At 33.3% G+C, this 27,876-nt stretch overlaps 4 protein-coding genes across 7 annotated transcripts; 3 read left to right on the top strand and 1 right to left on the bottom strand.

Moving 5' to 3' along the window:
- Positions 1-485: 485 nt before the first annotated feature.
- On the top strand, positions 486-4,024 carry LOC114174006 (growth-regulating factor 4-like). The gene is made up of 3 exons (XM_028058727.1): positions 486-834; positions 925-1,354; positions 3,303-4,024. The coding sequence occupies exons 1-3, from the start codon at positions 660-662 to the stop codon at positions 3,700-3,702; spliced, it is 1,005 nt and encodes a 334-aa protein (XP_027914528.1). The 5' UTR covers positions 486-659; the 3' UTR covers positions 3,703-4,024.
- A 2,792-nt stretch (positions 4,025-6,816) lies between these two features.
- Positions 6,817-8,201, bottom strand: LOC114174023 (histone-lysine N-methyltransferase ASHR2-like). Its single transcript, XM_028058756.1, has one exon. The coding sequence runs from the start codon at positions 8,000-8,002 to the stop codon at positions 6,938-6,940; it is 1,065 nt and encodes a 354-aa protein (XP_027914557.1). The 5' UTR covers positions 8,003-8,201; the 3' UTR covers positions 6,817-6,937.
- Positions 8,202-11,053: 2,852 nt separating this feature from the next.
- LOC114172376 (protein PAM68, chloroplastic) lies at positions 11,054-12,439 on the top strand. The gene is made up of 2 exons (XM_028056873.1): positions 11,054-11,303; positions 11,711-12,439. The coding sequence occupies exons 1-2, from the start codon at positions 11,256-11,258 to the stop codon at positions 12,287-12,289; spliced, it is 627 nt and encodes a 208-aa protein (XP_027912674.1). The 5' UTR covers positions 11,054-11,255; the 3' UTR covers positions 12,290-12,439.
- A 7,658-nt stretch (positions 12,440-20,097) lies between these two features.
- LOC114172680 (protein BREVIS RADIX-like) lies at positions 20,098-26,765 on the top strand. 4 transcript variants are annotated; one of them, XM_028057012.1, is made up of 7 exons: positions 20,098-20,736; positions 20,981-21,223; positions 21,909-22,061; positions 24,672-25,069; positions 25,347-25,476; positions 25,644-25,966; positions 26,227-26,765. In XM_028057012.1, the coding sequence occupies exons 3-7, from the start codon at positions 21,954-21,956 to the stop codon at positions 26,303-26,305; spliced, it is 1,038 nt and encodes a 345-aa protein (XP_027912813.1). In that variant the 5' UTR covers positions 20,098-20,736; positions 20,981-21,223; positions 21,909-21,953; the 3' UTR covers positions 26,306-26,765. The 4 variants fall into 4 exon arrangements, with proteins under 4 accessions (XP_027912813.1, XP_027912822.1, XP_027912831.1 ...); XM_028057021.1 differs by having other exon boundaries at positions 20,981-21,157; XM_028057030.1 differs by lacking the exon at positions 20,981-21,223.
- Positions 26,766-27,876: the final 1,111 nt, after the last annotated feature.

Genomic DNA, 27,876 nt, shown 5'->3' on the forward strand with positions numbered 1-27,876 from the left:
AACATATTTTCCAAAAAAAAAACAATAAACTTTTTTTTAAGACAAAAGATAAGGGAAATGGAGGGGAATTACCTTCCTTTTATCTACAATATTTGTTTATGCAAAAATTTCTTAAAATAGTTTTAACTATTCTCACATAGTTTTTTCTGTTTGAATTGCATAATTTCCTTTCTAGACTTTAGTCATCTGCAATAAAAAAACACACAAAATTTATTGTTCTACCAAAACTTTTAATTTTGAAACGCCAACAAGTTCTCTTAATAAATGATTATTTTGAATAAGAAAACAAAGCAAATTTAATCAGTGATAATGATTTCTTTACAAAAATTTATTGATGAGAAAAAAAAAAACACGCTAAAATGAGATTGATTCAACTGTCTTAAAAGAAAATAAAAGAGGAGGAGATAAGCACAAAAATAAAAATAAAAAAGCAATTAAGATTTAAAAAGAAAACAATAAATAAAGGTGAAGGTTCCTTTTGTTGAGTAGTAGAAGTAGTAGTTAATATGCAGCAATAACATTGTTGAATCCCTACAATTTCATTTTTACCTATCCAAACCAAATCATGTCTCAACTCTCACAGGTAACCGCCCCTCCCCTTCTCTAATGCTCTTCTCCCCACCCAGATTCGCCCTTTTCCCCTCTTTTTTACCACAACCATGAGCGTTCCTCCGCCGTCTACGGCGGCGATGTGGACGCCGTTCACGGCGGCCCAGTGGCACGAGCTGGAGCATCAGGCCCTCATCTTCAAGTACCTTAAGGCGGGGCTCTCCGTTCCCCCCGACCTCCTTCTCCCCATCCGCAAGAGCCTCCAATTCATGGCACACCCATCTCGTGAGTAATCGCAAACGATGACCTATGACCTATTTTTCGTTTTATGCCTCTTATTTGTGTGAAGTTTGAGTCTTTATGGTTTTTCTGCAGTTGGGGGGTACTATGGGAAGAAGATAGACCCTGAACCTGGTCGGTGCAGGAGAACCGATGGGAAGAAGTGGAGGTGCTCGAGGGATGCTCACCCTGACTCCAAGTACTGCGACCGTCATATGATACGACGTCGTTACCGTTCAAGAAAGCCTGTGGAATCTCAACCTCACTCTTCTTCTGCTTCTTCAAACCCTGTTGCTGCTTCTGCTTCTGCTGCTTCCTCTGCAACGGGTTCTGCCGCCACTTCTGCAGCTGGTTCTGCTGCTGCATCTGCAGCAACCCTCAACACCCTTCCTTTGCATACCAATGGTGCCCGGGAGGGTTTCACTTTCACCCTTGGGAACAGCGCCACCACTACCGCGCCCACACTCTCCCACCTTCACATGGACCCCCTCACTCTTTCAGGTGACAACACCAAGAAAACTTACAGGTATGTATATACCCATTCGCCTCTTTCAGCTTGAGCCCTATGTGAGAGTTTTTGAATTGGTTACTTTTTTTTTTCTTTGCCGTATTTAATTATGTGTGAATGGCATCTGAAGACGAGCAGCGGTGTAATCCATGTACTCGACCTCATCAGGAGAAACACGACTGTCTGTCGCCGATGTTGTAGTGTGAATAGGGTAGGGTATTGTGTGTGTTGCTTGCTGCATTTGTCTTTAAGGGTGTTTGACTTTTGGGATTGTGGCAATGATTACTGTGATTTTTTAGTGGAGTGTGTGAGTGTTTTACTTCACGGTAACAGGTAGTGTATTATTATGCTATAGTTCTGTACAGCAAACATGGTAGCGGTGATGTTAAGTTACCTAACATGTGGACCATTATGATGTGTGGGGTGAGATTCTGGGAGTGAGGTGTAAGTTATCTGCCTAGAGTTTTAGTTAGATTTGTATTCTATTCAATTTGATTTGTCTCTATTTTGATAAGATGCAGTGCCGATGAGGTATCTTCGTAAATTCATTTTGGCATTTTTCCCCCAAATCTTTTGCATACACTTTGAAGCAAATTTCAACTCTGCCCCTTAGAAACTGCATCAAGTTCTGATAAGCTGTCTTCTTAAATTCAACTTTGAGTTTTTTCCCAAAGTTTCCTGCCGCGTGTTCAATGAATGCTTTGAAGCAATTTTCAACATTGACCCTTTGAAACCTCATGCAAGTTCTGATGAGCTATCTTCATTAATTCAACTGTGTTTTTCTCCCAAAACTTTTTGTGTTTTCAATGAATACTTTTGAGCAATTTTTCGCGTTACCCCTCAGAAACAGCATATAAATTTGCAATTCTTTTTTGGGTTTGCGTTGAATCAGGTGTTGGTAGTTTATTGTTGAAAATTTGTGAAGTTATTTATTTTCTTGTGACCTTGATTGTCTTCTTCTGGATGTTCGTCTGAGATCATGAGATGGGGTTCCATGTTTAGATATTCAAGTGTTTTTTTTTAAATGCTTTTCATACTTGTAAGAAGTGTAGGCCATTTTTTACCTTGCCTTGTCAGAGTAAATCATGTAGTATCATGGTGTAATTTGATAAAATTGGAAATCAAGGATTTACCAATGATTGCATGTTAGCAATCTGAAATCATAGCGGTGCATTGATGTTTATGTTTGATGCAGTTAATGCAATGGTAAAAGGTAGCTTTGTTTTGGTGGACCATGCATCCAAATAGTGATGGATAGTTGTCTGGTGACTTGGGATAGATTTTCTAAGGGAATATTGAATATTGCTATTTTCTCTAATTGTTTGGTGAAGTGATTTTTCAACGTTGGTGAGCGCTACTCGAATCTTCCATTTCCTTCAATGTCTTCTCCATCTTGTGCTGCACGCATTCTTGTTTTCCTTCCCTACTACTTTGGGATTCAATTCTAATAAAGCTTTGTGATAGTTTACTATTTTGTGTGTGTGAATAGAAACTAATTGATATTTGGTACTGTTACTGACTAAGACATGCATGCTTTGAAGGTGACTTTTTTTATTTGTAAAGTAAAAAATAAAAGGTGTTATGAAAATGAGAGGGAAGAGAACGATCAATCTCATTGAAGTACATGTTTTTTATTCATCATAAGGAACTGGTGTAATTTGAGGTCATTTGGATATTGACTTATTTTTGCAAAGATAGAATCAGGGAGCATCTAAATTGCCCTGTGCAGAGTATGTAAGAACAGTTTTCTTCTGGTCAGTGCCTAAATCATTCATCTCAATAGATCCATGTGCAGATGGTTGCTTTTTCATTTCATGGCTTCAGTGACCCCAGCCACCTAGTTTCAGATCCATTTGTATAAATTTTCATAATTTTTTCTTCAAAATTTCCAAAATCTTTTGGCAATTTCCTGTTATGCATACTTGAAATAAATGAAACATCATGATGTTAAATAAACACTCCTCAGGTTTGGACTGAACTCAGAAGCAGATGAACACGTCTTACAGAAAGATCTGGGAAGTGTGAGATATCAAGGTTATGACTTCACCTCAGACAGCATGTGGTCTCATATGTCTCCAATTCCATCAAGTACTGTTTCGGAATCAAGAAGTGGTTCTACCATGCTGGGCAACTGCTTCCAACAGCAAACAATGCGAGATGCCGATCTGTTGAATCTGGAAACTGCAAGGACCAAAGACCTTATCTTTAGTAGCCAGTTAAGTTCAGGAGGGAGTTTGAAACAGGAATATCAGTCTCCCCAGTCTCTCTTCAGTGACTGGGACTGGAAGAAGGATTTAAGTTCCTCTGCCATTGAGTATAGACCCAACAAGGATTTTAACTGCAACCCAGATGTGAATGTTGATTAAAATGGTTCTTTACAAGGCTTGGAAGGAGTGTTTTGTGTCTTGATGTGTCCAGCATCCAGCGAAGGAAACATTTGAATCAGGAAGTGGTCCCCCACCCTTTGTTTTTTCCCCCCAATCCATGGAAAATAGAAGTGAGACAGCCGAGGAATGATGTTTTAATTTGGTGTTGTTCTCTTATATATCTTAAATACTTGATACTTGAATGAGTTATGCGTTCTTTACATGTAAACTTGTAATATTTGTGTTTTGATTAGTGTAATGACATTTAGTTTGAGTGGTGTGTTGGTAATGATTGTTAGAGAGATTATGGTATTTTTAATGACCAACATTCTTGAGCATGGTGTGATGAATGATTTAGATGATTTTAAAGGCAAGGTGGTAGCATAAATGGGGACATTGGAATGAGTGTAGGGCTTTGGAAGTGATGAGCAATAGTGGAGAAGAGAGGGGCAAATAGTGGTTTGCATCGGAATTTAGATGCTAAAATAGCAGTGAAGTGGTGCTATCATAGCTACAGCCAACAGGGGTTATAAATGAGCTGTGCAGTGGTTGTTGGCATATTAATGCTTCATTTTCGATTAGCAATTCGAGGTAGAGAGGCGGTGTTGTGTTGGATTTGCTGTTGGCGTTTCATAATGGTTTTTAACCCCATTCTCCCTTTTTTTTGTACTTTTTGTAATTCCATTTAATTGTGTTTCTCCAGTGGAAGCCAAACCACCTTGGTTGCCATTTCATTGTCAGCCAGAAGAAAAACTATCCCTTTTTTTAGTTCAAAAGGAAAATCCACATTAAATGTAGTGTTGTTCTACAACTTTTTTATTTTTAAAAACTTCTTTTAGTCTTTGAAATCATGAATAGATTATGCAAATCCAGCACGATTCACCTCTGGATCAGGTCAGGTGCCATGCAAACCCAAGTTGATTAGTGAAGAAAAAACCAGGTTCCACCGACAAAGTTTTCAAATCAAATTTATTAGTGTGAGAAATTTAGGTTCCACCTTGAATAGAAACATTATATACAATACTATATTTTAGAATCAGTAATTCCATTATTCAAAATTTTATTTTAGCATCAGTAACTTTTTTTCTTAATTATTAATAGTCATTATTATTGTTATTATTATTATATTTTTGTTAAATAATTGTATTTTATTTAAACAAATTTTAATTATTAAATTATTAATGCTATTATTAAATAACCAACTATATTTTATTTTAACTTACTTATTTAATTATTAATTTTCATAATAGTAATAATAATTATAATAATAATATTATTATTAATTTAATAAATATTTATAGTGTATTCAAGCATTTTCCCTAATTATCAGTTGACAGTACTATTGTAATTATAATAATAATAATTATTGTTATTATTTTTAATTATATTATTTTTTTAACTTGTAGAATTTATTTTAATATTACTATATTTTAAATTTGTAGAATATAACTCTTTGCTGTATATATGTGAAGGATTTTTAATTTGTTATTAAATTTATATTTTAAGTTAGTAGAATTTACTTATTTTCATGCATTGATTGTTTCATTTGGATTCATATTCTTTATTTTAATTAGTTCAATTATTATATGTCGTTTGAAATAATTATATGATAAAAATACATTTTATCAAAGAAATAGATTGAATTTCTATTTTAAGTTAGTAGAATAAAATATTTATATTCGATCTTAATTATATTTTAATAAATTTAAATTTGTAATAAATACATTCTATTGAGTTTGAATTTGTTAAAAGGATGATCAACTATGTTTCCTCGAACTTAATTCAACTTATAAGACTTATTTTAGAGGACTCAACTATGAATTTATTTAGACTTTCGATTTTCAAAATACCGTTTTGGTAATACTTTTAAAAGTTCAAAATAAATTTTGAATTATGAAACATCGATACTTTAATTTTAAATTACATATTCGTATCTAACATGTATATGTGTCTGATACTTTATTAATATTTATCAATAAAGTGTTCGATCTATAAAACAATAGTTATTTTATGATGATAATAATTTATAATTATCTATGTTAACAACTTTAATACATATAGTTTTAATTTGGATTCACATGACAACAATTATATATTTTTCATCTTCTTAAAATTAATTTATACTTTTTAATATACATACATCAAGTATTATATCCTATTAGTTTCAAAATTAATATACCAACATAGTAGTGTTATCTAATACATGCATTGTATTTGTGTATATAGATTTTGGATGATGAATTGATTTTTGAGCGGTGTAAAACTGTTTCAAAAATATTTTTAAAATAAAAACAGGGAGAGGAATATAAAAGAAACCCGCAGCAGAAATGGGAAAAAAGAATCTCAATCAAATTTTAGGCTTTGACGTGCTCAAAGTCCAACCACTTCACTACCCCACTTGTCATCACTCCAAAAATAAAATCAACATTCATCACTCTACTAGCTCAGGGAACAAAACAGAATATTCGTTTTTTCTTGTCTTTCATTTTTTTAACAATTATTATCCAAACTGAGATAGAAATTGATTTGTAAGCATTCCTAATAGGAAAACACCAATGGATAATGTATTTCCATAGAATGTTCATAAATATTTCTGATAAAAACTAAGTATATCAAAGATAAATTAACTTGTTTTTAGTATAGAACTCCATTTTAGAGTATTGAAAAAAAAAATGTGTATAGCATATTTTAAATTTTGTGCTCTCTTGTCAGATCCTATTAAATGATAGATGAAAGTTTTAACTAATTTTTCTTGAATATTCCCTATAATTTATCTATTAACTTATAGACATGACTCTTGCCATTTACTTAGTGTTCTTTTTATGTTATTTTGTGTTAACATTAAATGTCATAATTCTATGATCAACATAACGAAGTCTCTTTCATAAAATAAAATAGTGTGGTCCATCAATCACTTATTATTGAACAAAATTGTCATCTGATACTTTTTATTTGTCAAAACTATTTGATTGATATGTTACTTTCAACAAAACAAAACAAAATATGTGTGCTTCACCAAACACTTAGCACATTTCAATTATTTTTCTTTTCACAAAAAAAAAAAGGCTTTTTACCCAACTAAAAGAATTATCAGAATCAAAGGACTATACAGAATGTAAAGTCACTCTCAGAATACATTTCTTAAAATTATTCATATTACATATTTTTACCAAAGTGTAATAAAAAAGATACAGAAAATAGTCTCATTGGCACAATCAAAATTAAGCATCATCATTCACAATATTTCTTTGAAATTGCCACAGAAGTTACACTCCAGAACATTAGAAGGCACATCATCTTTTGGAGGCAGAGGAGCCATTGTGCCAGCACAATTCTTCCTCTCACAGACATGCTTGCGAAGGAACCGCACGTGTGGCAGGTCACTGTTCTTCTCCCCATTGTCTTCTCCCTTTGCTTCGATCACACACGTATCACATCCACAAGTGAAGCCATAATCCTCCATCAAGATCCTTTTTCTGGTGCAATAATCCCTTCCAATCCTGAAATAGCTGATGCAGATCTCTTTCCCAGCAGGAACATCCTCGATCAACCTAATAACCATGTCGGTGTTGTGTTCGTCACCAGTGTCCACATAATCGAACCTGCACGCGTTGGGAACACAGTCATGGTTGAAGAACGTGGCTTTGGGGTAAATAGCATACGCTTTGATGGATCTCTGAGGCCCTTCGGGGGAATAAGGGTCCATTAAGCAGAAGGAGTTGAGTCTGTCCTTTGCAAGAAGCTGCGCAGTGATATCAACAGAAAGTTGACACTGTTGAGGGAAAAGTGGTGAGATCAGAGAGTGGAGAAACTTAGCAGCATCAAAAATGGCACTGTCTGGGGTGCCATGAAGAGAGAGCAAGGTGTGAAGTTCAGAAGGGGAACGAAGAAAGAGGTTGTGAGAAGCTACAATGAAACGGGCTTGGACTTGGCGTTCTGGGGGGTGTTGTTGAAAGAGTGTTGTTGAGTTGGGGTGTTGAAGAAGAAAGATGAGAGCTTTGCATACCCAAGTGGAGTGTGAGGAGTTGCGTGCAAGGGAGAGACACCTTTGGGAGCAGAAAGTGTGGTGGGAGCAAGAGGGGCATGGGAAAATGTTAGTGTGAGAGGGTAAGATTCTGAAGCAGTGATCACAGTTTGTGAAAGGTGATGAAGATGGTGCGAAGAGTGGAGAAGCTGAGTAGAGAATGAGAGGGGATTCGGTGAGGATTATTTCACCTGCTTTCAGGGATTTTGCTGCAACAATACCTCTTCCTTTCCCTGGTATCTGTTCCATTCTCAAGAGAGAGCTTGAAGAAGCCATGGCAGTGATTCAAAGAAACTAAGAAAAAACACAGAAACCTACACTGATGATGATGATGAAGATGATGAAGCAGTGATTATTACCAACCTTAACCTGAAATGTAAGAAACCTCAGCAAACAGAACTATCTTAAATTTAGAAAATAAAAATAAAAATATGGGAATTTAAGTTAGAATAATTTTGAAATATAAATTAAAATGTATTAATTAATATGTGGTGGATGAATTTGGAATGAATTGGATTTAATTTTTTAAAATATGAAAGCTCATTCTTAAAAAAAAATAAATATTAAACAATATTTAATTTATTTTATAAAATGTAATTCTATATTACTTTTTATCAATTGTATATTCATGTCATAAATATTATTTTTATTCTTTTGTTTTTCGCGAGGCTATTTTTTTAAATATTTTGGTTCAGAAAGTGCCAAGGTACAATTATTGCATGTTGGTGAACCTTTGCACTCATGCATACACAATGATATATGTTCACATGCTGAATCCCACAATTCCATGATAGATGGTGGTGGCAAGATTGTAGACATGCTTATTTTGAAGGATTGTCCGTTTCGAATTTTGGTAATTCCATGTTGTTTAATCTAATATTAATAGTTTGTCTGTGTAAGATATTTTAATAAGATAAATAATATATTTAGATAATTTGAAATGTTTAAAGTATTTAAAAAAAATTAGAAAATTTTAATAAAGTATTTGGATTGTTTAAATTAGATATTTCAAATTCTACATAAACAAGTAAGAATTGATATTCTTAAATTCAAATTTTGCTCTTTATATTTTTCTCCCGAACACGATTTTGGTTTTGGACATCAGCTTGATTAATATTAAAATATTTTCAAAATTATTACTTTTCTACTTATATTAACTTGAGATTTTATTTAAGTGTATGTTAATAGACTACTATTATTTCTTATAGAAATTTGTAGGAGCGCGAGATTATTTTCTTGCACAAATGATTTTTTTTTTCAATTATGATGTCTGAAAATTTTCATTCTTATCGATATCTGAAAATTTTCTTTTATCATTAACAAATATGTTATTTTTTGTCAATAATTTATTAATTTTTTTAATATTTACTAGAACATATTTAGCCAATCCTAACTAGGATTGATAGACAAAACCCATCCATCAACCATAATAAAAACATCTTCAATTGATGTGAACCTAAATAATTATATTTGATATCAACTAACAATAATATTAGTTAATCTTAATTGAGAAAATAGTTTTGTAAATATCATTCAAAATAATCTTGACGATTTTGACAGTAAAAAGAACATCAATTACAAAAATAATAAATTTTGATTTTTTTTAAAATTTTTTAACAACTATTTAATATTTAAATATTCTTTTATATTTACTGATTTTGAAATACTTTATTTAAATTAAAAAAAATATTCATTAAATTTGAATTGATTTATCTAAACAAAACACTCAAATAAAATAAACAATATAAACCTTCATTCAATTCAAATTCAAATTCAATTTCTTATGAAATTTTCTTTCGTATACGTAAGAGATTTTCTTTTCCGCCTTTAAGCTATGTTAAATTTCTAGTAATAATAATCCAGTTGTATTAGAATATTATATTAAGACATTGTTTATATGAATAAAAACATCTAACTCATTAGTCCCTAAAAGATAATAATCCAGCTGTATTAGAATATTAGATGGAGACATTATTTTTATGAATGTTGCAAAACTCGTATTAGTAACGCATAATCAACTTTATTAGTAAAGTTTGTCTTTTTTTTTTTAAAATGAATATTTCTCACCAAATTGGCATTTCAATCACGTTCCATGGGTTTCTTCCTTCCAATTGTCTACTTTATTTAATGGAGGCCCATTTGGATAAGGCCATTTGTTTTTTCTGATTTACAGCTTCTTTTCTTTTCTTGCACCTCCATATTTTCTCCTTATACCTTCGTACACTTAAAATTTTCAATTTTACTCGCTTCGCTTTTTCTTTTGAGTTTCAGAATGCCCAATATGAAAATATGATGTTAACTATATTTTTGTCCCTTAATTTTTAGTGAATTTTAGAATTAGTTTATTTTGAAATTTTGAACCAATTTAGTCCTTTATTTTTTGAAATACATGGATTTAGTCTTGAAATACACTAAACAACTCAAATTAAAGTAATCATGTATCAAACCGTATAAACAACTAAAATACAATCCTGAAATGCACTTAAAATGTCAAATAAATTTAACAAAATTTGATTAAAAAAACTAAATTCATGTATTTCAAAAAATGAAGGACTAAATTGGTCCAAAATTTCAAAATATACTAATTCTAAAATTCACTAAAAATTAAAAGACCAAAATCATATTTAACCCGAAAATATGAAGACGTTCTTTAATGCACTATCCAAAATAAATAAATATATTATTCCAAAATATAAATATAATATTCAAAATTGTAGATATTCCGGTATATATAATCTGAAATATAAAGATAAAGATTATATTAAATTTGAAATACAACTTTTGCATTTCAGATTATGCATTTCTTAATGCAAAATAAAAAATATATTGAATTATCCAATTTAAAATGAAAAATAAAAAATTAAATAATTTAAAATACAAGATTTATATTTTAAATTGTATATTTCAGAATAAAAAAAAAACAAATTATATAATCTTGTATTTAAGAAAAAGAAGAAGTGAAGACTAGGATAAAAGAGGTTGTTTTGCGGGCATTTACAAGGGGTGTTGCTTCGTACACCCTATCACATTTCTTCACCCACCCCCCATCAAAAAAGCTACAGGAATTTTTTTCCCTAAGAAGGAGAGGGTGATTGCTGTCCAAAAATATTTCGGAACTGCTTTTGTGTTTCTTAAAATAAATTTCGGAAATGTTGAGGTGCAAAAAGAAAAACGAAGGGTGCAACAAGTAATTTCAATTTATAAGTTGTCCACTTGAAAACTACTACCGTTGACTGGCCCAGATGCAGTACGGCCCAGCTCCATACGTCGACGTCTGAGGACAAAAATATTCAGATTACTACATATCCAAAACCAAAAGGAAGCAAATGTTGGAAGTGTTAGATTTCCTTCACAACAAAACCTTATCCTTAAAAAACTCTCCTCAATTATCACTCCTATGATGTCTTCACCCTTGAAATAAAATCCTAATTTACTTCCTTTTTCTGTGTTCCTATTTTCCTACTCAAAACATGTTTCACTCCCCACCCTGCTTACAATCTTGAGCCATTTTCCCCTCAGGCACAGCATAATGGTTGCAACTGCTGCCACATTCTTCAATTCACAGTTTCTTCACACGGTTCTCTCTCTTTCTCTTAACCCTTCTCCACTTTTATTTATTTATTTATTCTATGACACAATTATGATCCGATGAACTCTACAAAACATTCGTCTTATTTGAAAAAAAAAAAAAAGATGCTTTCAATTTTTGTTTTTTGCCAATTTAACCTAGTCTTTCGCAATTGGGTCTCCTTTCTGCCTCACTATTGATACGGGGGAAACAGAATATTTATCCTTACTTAGAATACTACTGGATAAGACATTAGGATTGGAATTCTGCTTCGTGTGATTCTGATTATTGCTTAAGAATCAATTAACTAATTAGCATAGTGTAGTGTTCAAATTTTCTGTTCATGACATTAGAAGTAACTATAATGTTGTGTAGTTTTGTGTCTGTGATTCTGATTGGTGAATTGTGTACTGCAGCATGGTAGGATTAATATATGGAGACTCAACAGAAATAGCTATTTCAGTGAAAATGTGAAGTTTGAGTTCCCAATTCACAGATCAGAATTTCATCATCAGGTTCATTTGTCACACCTTGCACCTATATGTGCAACTTTTAAGGAGCCTAAGGGGTTTGGACCTTCTTCTCAAAAGAAAAAGAAGAGCAAGAAGATGAAAAGGGAGTATGTAGAAGATGGAGATGAAGATGATGATGATGATGAAGAGGAAGAACCAGACAGAGGAGTTATTCCTGAGGTAGTGACCAACAGGATGATGAACAGGATGGGAGTCTCAGTGGGGATTCCGCTAGGTATTGGGCTTTTGTTTTTCCCATTTTTCTACTATCTTAAGGTTGGATTGAAGATTGATGTGCCCACTTGGGTGCCCTTCATTGTGTCCTTCTTTTTCTTTGGCTCTGCTTTGTTGGGAGTGAGTTATGGGATTGTGTCCTCCAGTTGGGACCCATTAAGGGAAGGTTCCTTTTGGGGTTGGAATGAGGCTCAAAAGAATTGGCCTGTTTTTTGGCAGTCCCTTAGAGGTGGATCTAGGAAGAATTAGCCCATTCTTTTGCCCTTCAATGTTTCATTTTTGTTTGGTGCTTCAATGTAGTTTGGTGTGGATTATAACAAATCTCTATAATCCTCTTCTCTCTTGCTTGGTAACAGTTGTGAAAATTATATAATATAATCATAGGTTATTTATATAATACAGGAAAGGCTTTTTATATTAACCAAATTTTGGAGGTTATGATTACAAGCTATTAGATTGTGAGTAATTATTTTTCGCATCACCAACATCAAACCAATTACTATAAATAATGTTAATCTCCCTTTATATGCAAGTAATTGTAGAAAACATGTTTCTTTTGGGAAATCTAAAAAGAAGTTAATTATTTTAAATAACAATATTAACTTAAAACATCTAATTAAACATAAGATTTATTTTATATCATTAATTATTCATTTTTTTTTCACTAATTCAAACTCAGTTTCATCCATATGAGGAAAAAAATGAGCTTATTTTCCCTACAATTTTTTTAGACTATTGCATTGGCTTGATCTATAGTGTAGTTTTTTTTTTCTCTTAAATTGAGTTTATAAATCTTGTTGTTCATAATAATTTCTTGAGAAACATGCTAGTTGATCTTCGTACCGTGCAAGTCTCCATCTCGTAAGAGTTGGAGTGTTACCATATTGAATTAAATACATCTTTAATCTCTGAATTTTAGTGTATCTGTGATTTGATTCTCTTTTTGTACTGTTAGTTTCTCCATGATTCAAATTATGAATATTACTTTAAAATTCTATTTAAAATTCTGTATAACACTTCACAGAAATGTAACATTTGTAATCTATCATTGTTTTATACAGATTCGTCAATGAAAATATACAAAATAATTAAATAAAAAATGTTTTCTGAAACTTTTTGTCAACCTTAATATTCTATATGTTTTCTTTAAGCAAATGGTGTGCATACTTTTGTTAAGTTTCTGTTAATTATTAGGTATAATTTCAAGGTGATCGAATTGAATCTGCACAAGCAAAATTCTAATGGGATCAATGCACATACATCAATTGAAGGTTAAAATACGAAGATTAAAGTTGAAGCCTATCACCACCGCCAAGCACATACACTGATTGGTTGGCTTGACATTGCTTCTGCATAAACAGTGATTTGAGTTTGAATTTTGAATATACAGATATTTTAAATAACTTAAGAATTTTTTTTCTCATTTTAAATTTATGCTACTCAGTTTAAACACAGAAAGATACATTCAATCCGAGGAAAAAAAGAAAGTTCAAACCAATCATATTGAGTTCTAGTTTTGATTGTTGGATCAAGCATCAGAATTGATCCAATCTTAACTGATATGGAATACAGGGGTGATCATATCCTAACAATGTGCTTGCAAATTATTAAAGATAATTGAATGACTTAGAACAGAACAATAACAGTAATCATTCTCTTTTCTCTGTCACGTAAAAGTGATGTTATAAATCAATCGTGACCATGCAGGTGAAATCCCCATAAAAGATCCAAATTTCAAGAGAGGCTCCATAGTATCGCTCCAAGTCTAGATTTTCTCGAGTTTTTTTGTGTGCTGTCCTCTATTGAATATTGAGCATTCATTGATATTAACATATTAAAATTCTTTTAATATATTTTAAAACATAAAAATCAATGTCCAGTATATATTAAGGCAGAGCAAAAAAAAAACAGCACAAATAAACCAGAGAATCTAGATTCTATCACTGCTTGCAAGTTCTGTCAGTCTACATTGTCACAACTAAAGTCGTGCCATATTCTATCAGTTACAAGATATGTTTGCGCAATTTATACATGAAATTTATACATGAACAAGCAATATTCTATCAGTTTAGCTATTACTTGTGCATAGTCAAAGCCATATATTGTAGTCAATTGCTTCTGAAAACTTTGGGGTATCTGTAGAGAAGCATGTTGAGTATTTTAATGAAAGAAATGGAAAATAAAAGTTTGCTTTACTGTATCATGAGTTGGAACTTATTCAAGTGATTGATGACCAATCAGTGCATGGTGTAGTGGAAAACACGTGCAATTCTACACCTGAACTTACATTGACTCATCATGTCTTTATGTTGCACAGGCAGGTGGAGTAATGTGTCCTTTTCCTCCACAGTAAAGTAATATGCAGAATAAATATGCAGAACTCAGCACTTCCCTTTGGTAAATCAATCAAATTGCTGCAACATAACAATTTGCTGCAACTCCGTTTCTTTTCTTTAAAGGGTTTGGGTTACATGGACAGTTTTAAATCTTGTCTCTGTAAAGAGGACCAATATGAAAAAGAAAGTGGTTTATTGAATGTTTTCCTCTTTGTTCAGAAGAGAATAGTTCGAGCTCATATTTTTATCTTTTTCTGTGATCCTGTTTTTTTCTTTTCTTTACAGATAATCTTATCCTCATTATGCAGAATCAAAAACAAGCTGAATATTCAGATTACGCTTATTTAATTTAATTTCCTTCCCTCCCCCATAAAAAATGTAGTTGTCCTCTCCATCTAATCAACCCTTTTCTCCTTTCTTTCCCTCTCAAATCATCAAAAATCGAATCATGCAACAGGCTGATATATTCTTCTCCTTTTATAAATCAATCTACATAGTTCCAATGATATTAAACCCATCACATCTTAATTAGACTCTTTATTCCTTAATCATTACAAGGTTCCTTTAAGAATAAGCAAATCCTTACAATTTGGCCCTTGCATGCTTTCGATGTACTTTGTAAGAAGCCATATAGATAAGACTACACATAAGACCTAGGAATCCACATTTTTTGGCAAAACCCCAAGATTCTTTTGTTTGAATTTGCAACATGCATGAAATTGAGTTAGAAACAAGTTGCATACTCAAGCTACTCGAGCATATACATGTATAAGAATGACGTACGGATAGGTTTAAAGCTTCAATAAACAGTATATTTGCACGAGACAGCGCACTCGTGTCTCTTCTTTTAACACATGGTGAGCAATGTTTTTAATCTGAAGCAAGAAATCAAAAGAATCATATAAAAACCAAAGTAATCAGAACCTAACATTGGAAATGGGGAAAGAAACACTTGGGGATTGAGATTATGTATGGATTTTGCTTTGAGTGAGGGACTGCCGAATGAAGAGCTTTATGATCACTTTTTGTAGTACAATAATATATATCTACTACCACTACCAGTTATTGCTCACTAGAAAAAAAACAGAACATTCCTAACGTTAAAAAGTGGCATAATCTACACCATGTTTTCATGTCTTCTCAACCTTTCATGGGATTTTTGAACATGACTTTTGACAAGCTTGATGAAACGTATAGATTCTAAGGCTTTCAGCATTACAATATTTGGATCCATACACAAGACTTGTATTTGTCCAATGCACACACACATGGAGTTTGTAATGGCAAGTGCACGATGTGACAGTTTTGATATATACAACATGAATTTGATCCTCAAAATTTTTTTATACGTATGTATAATATATGAATGAAGAGATTTAAGTTCCTTAAACTTCTAGAGAATTATTTAGTACTTGACTTTACAAAAGGGTATATCATATTAGAAACAAAGACCCTCCTCAAAGTGACAGAAAACAAAGATTTGGTCTGTGCTGCCTGCAAATAAGCAACAGAAAAGAAAACAATTGTATTTTGTAAGTTAAGAATTGTGTTTTGTCTTTAAACATACAAGATAAAGAGAGATGAACAAAATAACAAAGAGGGTAATTAAAGTGTCGGATATATTTGAATTGAGTTCTGTTGAAAATCAGAGCAATGTGTATATGTGTATATATATATTTGAATTGAAGCTTGACTATGCTTTCTTCACTAACAAGATCCGGTAAAAACTTCTTTAGCAAAAGCATGGCCCCGCAGATGGTGACACATGGAATAACCTCTCTCAGGCTCAGAAAGAGAAGACACTAAGCAACAAAAGAAATATTGTGGCATGCTGACACATGCAGAGAAATACAAAAAGAGAATTTGTAGTAGTTTTATATTGTGGTTCCAACCATTCTTTGCTTAAAGAGAGAGTTAGCCCTAGGAATAAAGCAAAGGACAAAGACAATAAGTGATGGGTTAAGTTAAGGGTAAAGCACATTATCACTTGCCTATATTGCAAACTTTGCAGCCATGGTGACCACCATAAGTGGATCCAAGATCTAAGTTAACTAGAAGTCAAGTTGTGTATTTGTACACTCTCAATTACACGTAAATTTATTATAAACAGCGACCAACAGATTCAAATAAATAAGATTAGAAAAACAAAATAATTTTTTCCAAATACTTAATAATAATCGAACAATAAAATTTTGATAATTTTTTCTTATTATTTGAGATGACATCTTCTAAATAATTTTAAAATATAAAATTGTAAAAGAAAGTTATCAAAATCCATAATAATTTTAACCTACAAATTCTGAGACACACTTCAATCCCTCACTACTCACAACCTATGATGAGCAGTTGCACACCCACCTTGCAAGGCCAAAAAGTGACACTGGTCACCGGTATAGCCGGTGGCAAGTGGTCTTCTGGTTGCCGTACAAATTACTCTATACTCTTCTGGGGAGAAGTGGTTTGGGTTACACACTCTCTGACTATGCCATGCCTTGTAAATTAGTCATGGAAAGGAGGCAAAATAGCAAAAGCAAAACAGCACAGTTCATATATTATGATGATGGAGCAAGTAAAATAAAGATTTTTAATGTGTAAACAGTGTAAAATATATATTTTTTTTACCTTTAGATACACATAAACATAAAATATCATCTTTGAAAAGGGGTTTGTGTGATCAGTGAAATATATTTAAAAAATCAGTTTTTTCTTTTTTATGATATTAAAATGGTGTAAAAGAAAACTAGAACCCTTTTTAATCATAAGCCTAGGACAGTCATTATTCCCTCCAACTTCCTGATATGACTGTAAGATAGACATACCAAAGAGACTAACCATCTGTCGGTTTAGTTGAAAATAAAAGGACCAAAATTTGGAAGAAAACAAAAGTAAAAAAATTATATGAATCCCACGTTAAAAGTGTTTCTTTCTGAACTGAAAAGAAAAGTGAAGAATAAAGCCTTTAAAAATATGGAAGACACATACTTTTGTTTATATTTTTATCTTCAGTATTTATGAAATTTCATAGTCATATCCTTTTATATATAAGCAACCCATTAAGAGAAAAAAAAATCATTTTGTTTTGTAACCAAACATTTCACATGCAATCAAGTTACTTCTGTTTCAGTTTTTTTTTTTCTTTTTTTGTGTGGAAGCATTATTGAAAATCTTGCTTCTATTGCAATTCCAATTTTGATTTTGATTCTCTCACACAGATATGTTGAGAAAGCAATTGTTGCAGTGGCACTTAAACTCTTGCAAACTGATTGGACCAAACGGTTCTGTAACCTACCGTTCCTTCCATCATCAATCTCATCTTAACCTTTTCTTTTTTAGTTTATAATAAGGTCAGAATTACCTTCATCATTATCTCTGCTTAATATAAAACTTTATCCTACACACACTTTTTAGTTTACTCTGTTCATAACATGTTAAATAACCCTTTTAATAGATTTCTAATATGCATCATATAATCTTTTTACAGAGTAATTTATACCTAATTGAAGTTAAATTGAATTTTAGCCATGTTCATCTCCATAAGTTTAGTTGTTGAATCATCAGAAGTAACATTCAGTGGGAAAAAAAAAAGCAGAGTTAGGTACGATTCTAGTTCAGTAAATGAGCAGACAGAATAGGGAAATGTCGTGTTTGGAGCAGAGGGTATTTTCCAACAGTGCTTCAACTTTTGTCCCTTTTAAGATGCCTTCTGTTTTCTTTTCTTTCTGTTTCTCTCTGTTTCGAGTTTTATGTGCAATTTTATTCATCATGTATTTTTTTTTATTGAGTAATTTTAGTCCCTATTTGTACGTAATTAGATTTATGTTAAAATTTGCTTCTTAAAGCACAATAATTATTTTAATGCCAAAACAAATACGTGTTTAACTGTAATGGTAAAAATCCCACTTTTGTGGTCTCCAAGAAAAAAAAAGTTTATAAAATGCATATGGGTAGTTAAGAAAATTCTTATTAGTTATTGCTCGATGATAACCGTTTTAAGAAAAAAAAAAATTAGTAATTTGATTTCTATGTATAATTATTGTAAAATTTTCACCATTAACGGATAAGTTCACAAAATTACTATACATTGTGTAAACTGTTAATAATTGTTTACTACTATATCAAATGTGTGTTTTTGACGTTGATGGTTTGAATTTATTTTCAGAAATAGTAGTTTTGTAAGTATTAATGTGAGAATTAAACATTACTCAAAACATACGTGGATAGATTATGACATTATTTAACTATGTTTAGTTGCCATAACTTTATTGGAAGTAGTTTCATTAAGATCTTATTTGTATTCAGACACAAGAAAAAAATATTTTTAATTATCAATCAAAAGAAATACTTTCCGAATATTTGCATGGCATAAAATGAAAAATTAAATAATTTTTGAAAATACATATTCTTTAAATGACTTTAAAATAACTTTTGCCTAGTGTTATATATAACCTTGCTTGTAAAGTGGTAATTTGCAAGATAAAAAAAGATCTATAAGAAATGGGTTGTGTGTAAACCAACTTTGCATAACAATTAATTATGATTAGTTTTGGTTTAATTTGTCCTATCAAACTTATTAAAAGGATATGATCCATGGATAAGTTCAGCTCTCAAAATTAATTAATACTTGTTTTGATAGAATCTATCTAAAATCTAGAATCATAGATTTGTCATATCAAACTTGTTAATTTTATTGTATATTATTCTAAGTTTGAGAAGTATGAATTGGAAAATCACCATTACTCTCCATATACATGTCTTTTGATCGAATAAGCTTAATGCATGTGGTATTTTGAGAAAGAAACTTGAGGCATTGAAGAAGACAGTGATGAACTTTTTATGAAAAGGATCGATGATCACAAAAAAGAATCAAGTTTAGAATAATCTCTAGTGATGTAGCTAGGGTTTGAAGTACACCACTAGTTTGTTTAGCATGGCAAAAAATTGTTGCACATGCAACCCTTATAAAGCTCAAAACGTACACTTAACATGGAAGGAAACGTTATTCTTTCTCTCTTGATTCTCTTTTCGAAAAATGCAAGTTATTCTTTACTTTATAACAAAATTAACAACCTATATTGGTTAAGTTTTCACTTATTGAACCCTCACATTAATAATTATTGTAGTTATGTTTAATTAAGTTAGTTTTAGAATGTTTCATTACCACTTCAAAGTAAGCTGATATGAATATTCAATGATAAGTTTGTGTACATACGTGACGAATTTCCCCTTTATAATAATTTAACCTTTGTAATTTCTAATTATTAACTTAAATCTCCCATTTTTTTTTATATATGTAAAAATGCATGGTTTTTGTTATGGGAAAAAAATATTTAATAGAGCAGCACGATGAACAAAAATGCTTTTATTTGGATTTTAAAAAAATGATAAATTAGACGTTAGTGAAAAGAACAAATAATTTGAAAAAGGCTAATTTAGATACGAAAAATAAATGATAATAAAACCCAAATTTAAACGTACAAGCTGGATGGGAAAGTTCCAAAATTTTGAAACCTGTCAAACCCCAATCTCCTGAGCGAATCCCAGCCATCCATTCCTCTAAAAAACACATCAAATGATCAAAGCCAACCACAACACGCCACGTAGCGTCATCTTACAAAAAAAGTTACACGTTCCACCATTGGATCAACCTGGACCAGACATGTAGGTCCCAGTGTTCATTCTCTCTCTCAAAACATTTTGCTTCAAAAAACTTAACGCCCAAACCTGATGCCGTCACCCCCACAGCCTCAAATATAAATACGACAACCTCAAACACTGTCTTCCTCTCTTCAAAATATCGCCACCCCCGAAATTCTCGTCTCAGTTCGTTCCGTAACTTCTTCACACCCACACCCTCTGTTGCTCTCTCTGTTGAACTTCCCAGCTCAGCATTGCAATTTCTCTCCGTGGAGTTCTCGTTCTCATCTCGAAATTATCGTGTGTCAGTGTTTTTGTATGGCATTGTAGTGCTTCATTGTAACTGACAGAGCATGTGTGAGCTGTGCGTAGCGCAATCTTTGTTGTTTTGTTGCATTGACATGGAACTCGACAATTAGGTTTGGGATCCCAAGCAATTTGGCATGTGGACCGATTTCATCATTTTCATGGCCATGCGGAAAACGACAACGTAGCAAGCACGGTTTTCGTGGTGGTGGGGGTCGGGTGCGCCTCCGAAAGCGAAACAAAAGCGTGTGCTTGTGGTGCAGACGAACCGTCCATCGACGAGGCCGAGGGAAGAGAAGGAAGGAGTATAAAGAGGACCGAAACCTGAAGCTTTGAACAAGATCGTAGAAGATTCCTTAGTGTGTGTGAGGGAGTGTGCAGAGAGACAAGGCACAAGAAGAAGCAGTTGAGGTTTCCTTGGTAAGTCGTTTTCGAATAGCTATTTATACCAATGACATCACTTTTACGACACAACAATTCTCTTCTTCTGCTTATTCATCTTCTTCTCATGTCTCTTTGCCTGCATCACACACACCTTTCATCCTCCGACAAACAATTTTTCACGTTCAACCCATGTTGTTTCTTGTTTAGTGTGTGACAATAACCTTTTTTTTGTTTGTATTATTGTTTTCTTTGTAACGAGTAATAATAATAATAATTGCAGTAGCTCTGAAGGGTAGTGGTTTCTCTCTCTAGAAGCTGGTTGGTGAGTCGGACTCGGTGTGGGACTCGGTGGTGCTTAGCTTTTTGGTTTTGGAGTGTTATCTCGGAGAGCGGGGATTGATTGCGATTTACACAAAAGATAAAGAGAGAAGAAGAAGAGAATCACAAGAGTAGACGGGTGCGTGAGGGACGTGTCAGAAAACTTCGGCTTCGACACGCTTTGCTTCTTTTATTTTCGATTTGTGTACGATAAAGCACCAACCCGCATTATTATTACTTATTACCTTCTATCACTGCTTGCAGCAGCAAGTAAGTATGTGGCAATGTGGAATTATTCTTGATCATTCTTCTAACGAGGATGATCAATGACCCTTCAGTCTTTCTTTGCATTTATTCGGAGTTGCCTCCGTTTTGTTTCTTTCTGCTTTCAATTATTCCTTCTTTTCGGTTTTGGGGTGCCTGTAGCTTTTGCTCTTGCTCTGATCCCGAGCCTTGCGCTGCTCAAGATTGCTTTGCTTTGCTTTACCCTTTTGTATTTTTAGCTAAGGACCATTTTGTTCCTCGTGAAGGATATATTGTTACTTGACCAGTTTTCTTTTCAATTGTTTTATCGTTATTCTTATTATTTCGTTAGTTGCATTCTAACTCGGTTGCTTCTTCTGGTTCTTCTTTATTTCGGTGCCTTCTTTATCTCTAACCATTGCTTTTACTTGCCAAAAATGGTCATTCCCTGTCACTGTTTTATTCAATGAAAGTGATTCCCTCCACCTATATATTCTCATCTCTCGACTTTATCCCGAACCGTTTTCGTTTTTCATTTTTTATTATGTGTTTCTTTCTCCATTCAAAACCAGCGGCGTGCGTATTAACTGATATGGTTTGCACTTTTTCGCTCATAAATGCTTTGTTTCTTTGCTGTTGGTGTGCAGGAGGAAAACAAAAAAAAAAGTGAGTATCTCTGAGAAGTGGTGGAAATGTTTACATGCATAGCGTGTACGAAGCAAACGGCGGAGGAAGGGGAAGAAGGTTGTGAGAGTGGCACGTCGAGTACAAAAGAAGTTGTCAAAAGTCTGAGTGCGCAGGTTCTTAGTCCCATCTCACTCTTCACACCTACAAACTTTTCTTTTGCAGCTTAGCTTCTTTTCCCATCTTAGTGAAAACCAACAAAATCAAACCAATATTGGGGTCCTCATTCTACGGTGGGGACCACCCCTTTTGAATCTTTTACCTCCACGTATACACATACACATTAACACACACTCTTAGAGATATTTATATATTATATATGCATCATAGGTGAGGATTGTTTTGGTTTAGGATGACGCAAGTGTGGTGCGTTTTCGGCACTTTTGCTGTTGACGGATGGTCCACGGTTTGCTCCATTAATTGGTTTTATTTTCATGCATGTGGTGGTGCCGTGACGTGACCATATAGCATTTTCAACCAGTCAAGTCGGTTCCAGTGCTTCTTATTCTCTCTAGAGTTAGAAATTACGGAACCAACTTGCCAAGTAGGTTACCAGTACCCTTTTTGGCTACTTATAATACCACATTAGAGGAGCAAGTTGGTTTGTTTGAATCAGACTTTATAACAGTGACAGCATTATGTTTCCAATGTACATAGCTAGAGCGCGCTGTAGAATTTTATTACCATATAACGTGCCGGGTTTTCATTATCATTTGACTAGTGCTGGTATAGCCTAGAGTTAGTACTTTGTTATTATTCACTTATCATTGACTTGCAAAACTACCTTAAGTTGCATTTTTTAAACAAGTAAAAGTTAATGTGCTGTGAAAATGAAAATCTTCTTTGATTTGGGACGTGAAGAGCAGCAGTGGCAATGTGGCAACATGTTCCACATTCCGCGGTTTAGGTAATAATGTTCACAAAAGATGCCTAGCACAGAAGGGAATGCTATATTCGTATCTTGGTGTGTGGCCCATCCTTGAATTCTTGTCGTCCCAAAAGTTTTCTATTATGTCCATATGCAGCATGTATAGATACTTATTATGGGAGAAAATATATCATTTGCGAAGTGTTTTTGTCAGAAAAATGTGTTTGCATTTCTTAAGGTTCTCAATAGAATATTGGTAGTAGTAGGTCCTCCACAAGTAGAATAACGGTTAGGCTTAGTAGCCGTATAACGGTCATGGTGGATTGATGAGTCATTATGATGTTGTTAAGGTGTTGTAATGGCAATTATTGGTTAATGAACAGTCACTAGGAAGAGAACGGTTTTATGTGAGTGAAAGAAAGTAGGTTCACTGTTACTATTTGCTAATGAGTGCACCTATCAATTCTTTTTCTCCTGTATATATTTTCATACTAGTTGCCCTCATCTTCATGCTTAATATTAAGCTAGGCACTAACCCCTTTTAAAAAGATGGGGAACTTTGGTTGAAATATCATTAGACTTGTATTTGAGGCATGTTCTGATGCCCATTTTGAACCATATGTTTCTGATTTGTGTGAAAATGTTGACAAGTAATATTTGGATAGATATTGTTGGAGATTTGTGCAAACAGGAAATGCTTTCCATTGGGGGTACATAGTTGATAGTAGGATATATATAAGGTTCCTATAATGGACTTTCATGTTCACTGCTGTTGTTGTCATCCACTTGTATCCTATGCCCAAGTACACTCTCCACCATACCAGCTGTAAAGCTATTGCACGATGCTTCGAAAATGACACAAATCTGAAACCTTAGACTCCATCTAGTTTCATCCAAACATATTTTTTAGTTCTTGTTTCTGAACATCCCAACTAAGTTTCCCTACTCTTCCCATGTAAGCCATTTCACAAACACTTCTGCTGCAATGTTCTGTTGAAATCTTAGTGGATGTGGGGAAGGGGTGGTCCAATATCACTAAACTAAAAGGGCTTTGAAAGTGGGAAACTTTAATTGTATTTTCTTCTTCTGGCAAGTTGAGAAATGTTTCTCAGTATATAATTATTTGTTCATCAACTGCATCACCGGATGATACGATTATATTGGATTTTTAAAAGGGAATATGTAAAGGAGAGATCTACATTGTTAGCTGTAGGGGAAAGTACAGCACTCAGGTGTTTTGAAAGCATTAACACATTCTTAAGCACTAAAAATATTTTTTTAAACGCTTCCCCATCAGATGCTACCCAATTCAAGTGTCATTGGTCAAATCCATAGATGCAGAATGTGTCACTATTCAAGAATCTCAATTTTTCTAAAAGTTTGAGATATTCTGATAAAGTGGCATGATCTGTAAAAGTAGGTTTACATGAAGGTGTAGTGTTGACCAAGTACACGTATGTATAATGCAACTTTTGAAAAATATACGATACAGTTATATTCGTTTTGAAATAATTTTAATGCACTTTTATGTAACAGTATTCTGATGGCACGTCTCACGTCTAAATTTATCTTTTGGTGGCGTGTTACGGTAAAACATTTTATAAATCAATCTTAAAATAATTGCTCTATTGAAAGTAACTTCTCTCGCCATTTGAGAGTGTTCATCTGCAGCTAGATAGACATGTGATTATCTTTCTTAGTTTTTCGTCCAAGAAGGACTTGTCTGTTTATCAAATGTCACTTGTCATAAATTTCGTATGTTTCTCAGAAAATAGATATCTTTGGTACGTAATTGAATCAAAATGTTTAATGCATTGATGTTAATCTGATTCTTTATTTTCCTTTTCTGCATTCGCAGTTAAAGGATATGGTACTGAAGTTTTCAGGTTCTTACAAGCAGTGCAGACCTTGCACAGGGTCCAGTACCTACAAGAAAGGACAGAGGCCATATCCCGACTTTGACACCATTTCAGAAGGGGTTCCATACCCCTATATTGGAGGAGCAAGCTCAGCTTCAACCCCTGCTTGGGACTTCACAAGCTCCTATTTACCTGGTGGTAGACCAGACCAAAGATTTATGGGTGGATTGAATGGTGATAGGACCTCTAGAGGGCCAGAGTCAGCACCAGCATGTGATGTAGTTGTTGAGGAAGAGGATGAAACCAAGGAATGGATGGCACAGGTGGAGCCAGGGGTTCACATTACCTTTGTTTCTCTCCCTAATGGGGGAAATGATCTCAAAAGAATTCGCTTCAGGTATGTTAAGAAATCACTCACAATCCTTGATAGCGAATTGTTTTACTATGAATCTTTATTCAGAGTATTAATTAATAACTAAATTAGTTATTAATTGTTGGCCTAACTCTGCATTGTTACCACTGCTCTTGACACGATTTCATTTGTAAAGATAGATTTGAATTGAAAGTTGTGAAAGAATATGTACCTATTATGAGGACTTATTATTATACAGAGAATATTATTAGTTGTTTTACTGAAGTTAGAGACTGAAAGCACTTACCATTTAAATTTGAAGCCGAGAGATTTTTGACAAGTGGCAAGCTCAAAAATGGTGGGGTGAGAATTATGACAGAATCATGGAGCTTTACAATGTCCAGAGATTCAATCGACAAGCTCTTAACACTCCTTCCAGATCTGAGGATGAGGTAATCTGCAACTTCTACACCAGTACGATGTTAAGTTGTTAACAACAGTTCATTTCATCGACCTTGTTATTTTTAATGAAAAAGACTGCAACAACAACAACACTACCATAAAAGAAATAGTATATTGAGTTCAAGATTTGTGAATATACTATGTTGGCTTTGAACAGCAAAGAGATTCTTCATACTCAAGACTGACATCTGGACAAGAAAGCCCGGGGTCGATGTCGTTGAAGGAATGGACACCAAGGAATCACTATAAACCCTCATTGAATAACCAATCTGAAGCCATGGATCAAGTTGGTGGTCAAAACTTCCCAGCAGGGTCATCTGTGGAAGCATCAAGGACAACCACTTCTTCTAGAGATGAGCCTTCAATGAGCAATGCCAGTGACCTGGAGGCAGAATGGATAGAGCAAGATGAACCTGGAGTGTACATTACGATCCGACAACTAGCTGATGGAACAAAGGAGCTGCGTCGTGTCAGATTCAGGTAATGTTATGTTATCATCATGCATGTCAGCATTTTCCTAGTTTCTAGTGGTTCCTCCTCAATAAAACATGTGACATGTTCCTACCGAAGAACATGATCCGAGGAACATGTACTTAGTTGATGAAGTGAAATGATAAAATTGTCCAATAGACTGCATGTTGACATGTTGCCAAATTTCATTAAAAAAATCAAAATTTTATACATAAATACACACAGATATATGGTTTTTTGATTTTGGAGTTTATGAACTCTATCTGCAGCCGGGAGAGATTTGGGGAGGGGCATGCAAAGAAATGGTGGGAAGACAACAGAGAAAGAATACAAGCTCAATACCTTTGACGTGTGGTGGCCTTGAAGAGAATGTCCCAAGCGGGTAGAATCCTCAATTTTGTTTCCTAGAGATTGTAGTGTAGTTGACTCCAGTTCATAAGTGGAGTTCTATGAAGTTGTTGATACTCTCAAACAATGCAAGTCCCGCATTGCATGGTATTGGAAACTATAGGCTACCTGGACAACCTATGTAGAACGAAGTTTACAGAACAAAAGAGTTGTTTCACATTTGAATCAGAGGTGAGGCGAGTCATGATGTTTTATTTCAAGATTTAAGGTGCTTGTTAATATGTTATTTTCCCATCTTATGGGTGGATAGTCTATCTTGATTCCAGCAACCTGGTAACTATTCTAGATCATGAAAAGTGAGCATTTGTACAAAAAGAAAGACATTTGGAAATTGGATCTGATTTGTAAGCAACATTTGCAATATGGTCTATACTAATCCTGCAGATTGGATCTGGTTTTTCTTAAGTATATTGAAATTCCAAAGAAGAGTTCCAGTTTATTTTATCATGATAGTATAACTTGGTCCGCAAATTGGACCCAAATTTTCTTGACACAATTTCTAAATCACTGATTTTTTCTTTGTATAACTTTTTTTAAGGATTATGGTTCGGGCTTTTCCTTTGTATAACTTTTTAGGATTATGGTTCATATCCAATGGAATTGAGCCTGAGTCTCTTTAACAAAATTGATTGGTAACACATGGGTCTATTAAGGAATCAAATAGTTGTCACCAAAACCTATATATAGAGATGTGTAGTTATGATTTGGAGAAAGTAGTTAGGGATTTATCACAAATCTGAAACAATAATAATGTGAAAAACAACATTCACATTATTAGATTATTAATACAAGCAAAATTTAATACCACAAATTACTAATAATGATTATCACAAAAAAGTAATGTAAACTCTACAACTAATAAATTTCATGGGATAGCCGTTTTCTCAATTAAGGAATTAAAGAGTGGGATAGGATCTCCAATTTTGTGACAGTGGGATGAAATCTCAGCTCTTAGTTTTTAAAATTAAAAATTAAAAGTTTTAGTATGAAACAATATAACAAAAACATTGACGAATGACGAGGTTTTAAAATTGGAGACTAGTTTTTCTTCATTGAAGGGTGTCCATGTTTCATAGTTACCACAACAATCCTCCAAAACCTATAATAATGTTTAATCGTTTTGGAGAATAGTAATAAAGACATCATAGAAAACAGAAATAATATAACAAAAGACATTCAAAATGGTTATTGTTTTGAACTATAATTTTTCATTTATGAATGACAATGATTCTATTAAAAGTAACAATGTAATGTCCAAGACTTGTAGATTTGATCAACAAGTAAATTCATCTTTTAAAGAATGAAAAAATACCATATTAGAAAAAGTTTCAGAATCTAAAAATAAGACTCATTGATTTATTTAATTAGTTAAATACAAGAAAAGAAAAAACAATTAAATCTCCGAATATTATTAAAAATGCACTCGACTTCATAAAAAAATTATCCATAATTATATGGTTGTATTGTAGGTTTCGTCTCCAATGTAATATATTCTAATATAGAAACATTCG

This window comes from Vigna unguiculata, chromosome 2 (assembly GCF_004118075.2).
Source record: "Vigna unguiculata cultivar IT97K-499-35 chromosome 2, ASM411807v1, whole genome shotgun sequence".
NCBI lineage: Eukaryota > Viridiplantae > Streptophyta > Magnoliopsida > Fabales > Fabaceae > Vigna > Vigna unguiculata.

Excerpts from the sequence above, each read along its gene's own strand:
- LOC114174006 (XM_028058727.1), top strand. The coding sequence starts at position 660 with ATGAGCGTTCCTCCGCCGTCTACGGCGGCGATGTGGACGCCGTTCACG. Across the intron at positions 835-924 it reads ATTCATGGCACACCCATCTC|TTGGGGGGTACTATGGGAAG; the intron begins GTGAGTAATCGC and ends GTTTTTCTGCAG. Across the intron at positions 1,355-3,302 it reads AACACCAAGAAAACTTACAG|GTTTGGACTGAACTCAGAAG; the intron begins GTATGTATATAC and ends AACACTCCTCAG.
- LOC114172376 (XM_028056873.1), top strand. The coding sequence starts at position 11,256 with ATGGTTGCAACTGCTGCCACATTCTTCAATTCACAGTTTCTTCACACG. Across the intron at positions 11,304-11,710 it reads ATTCACAGTTTCTTCACACG|CATGGTAGGATTAATATATG; the intron begins GTTCTCTCTCTT and ends TGTGTACTGCAG.
- LOC114174023 (XM_028058756.1), bottom strand. The coding sequence starts at position 8,002 with ATGGCTTCTTCAAGCTCTCTCTTGAGAATGGAACAGATACCAGGGAAA.
- LOC114172680 (XM_028057012.1), top strand. The coding sequence starts at position 21,954 with ATGTTTACATGCATAGCGTGTACGAAGCAAACGGCGGAGGAAGGGGAA. Across the intron at positions 25,070-25,346 it reads CTCAAAAGAATTCGCTTCAG|CCGAGAGATTTTTGACAAGT; the intron begins GTATGTTAAGAA and ends TTAAATTTGAAG. Across the intron at positions 25,967-26,226 it reads CTGCGTCGTGTCAGATTCAG|CCGGGAGAGATTTGGGGAGG; the intron begins GTAATGTTATGT and ends CTCTATCTGCAG.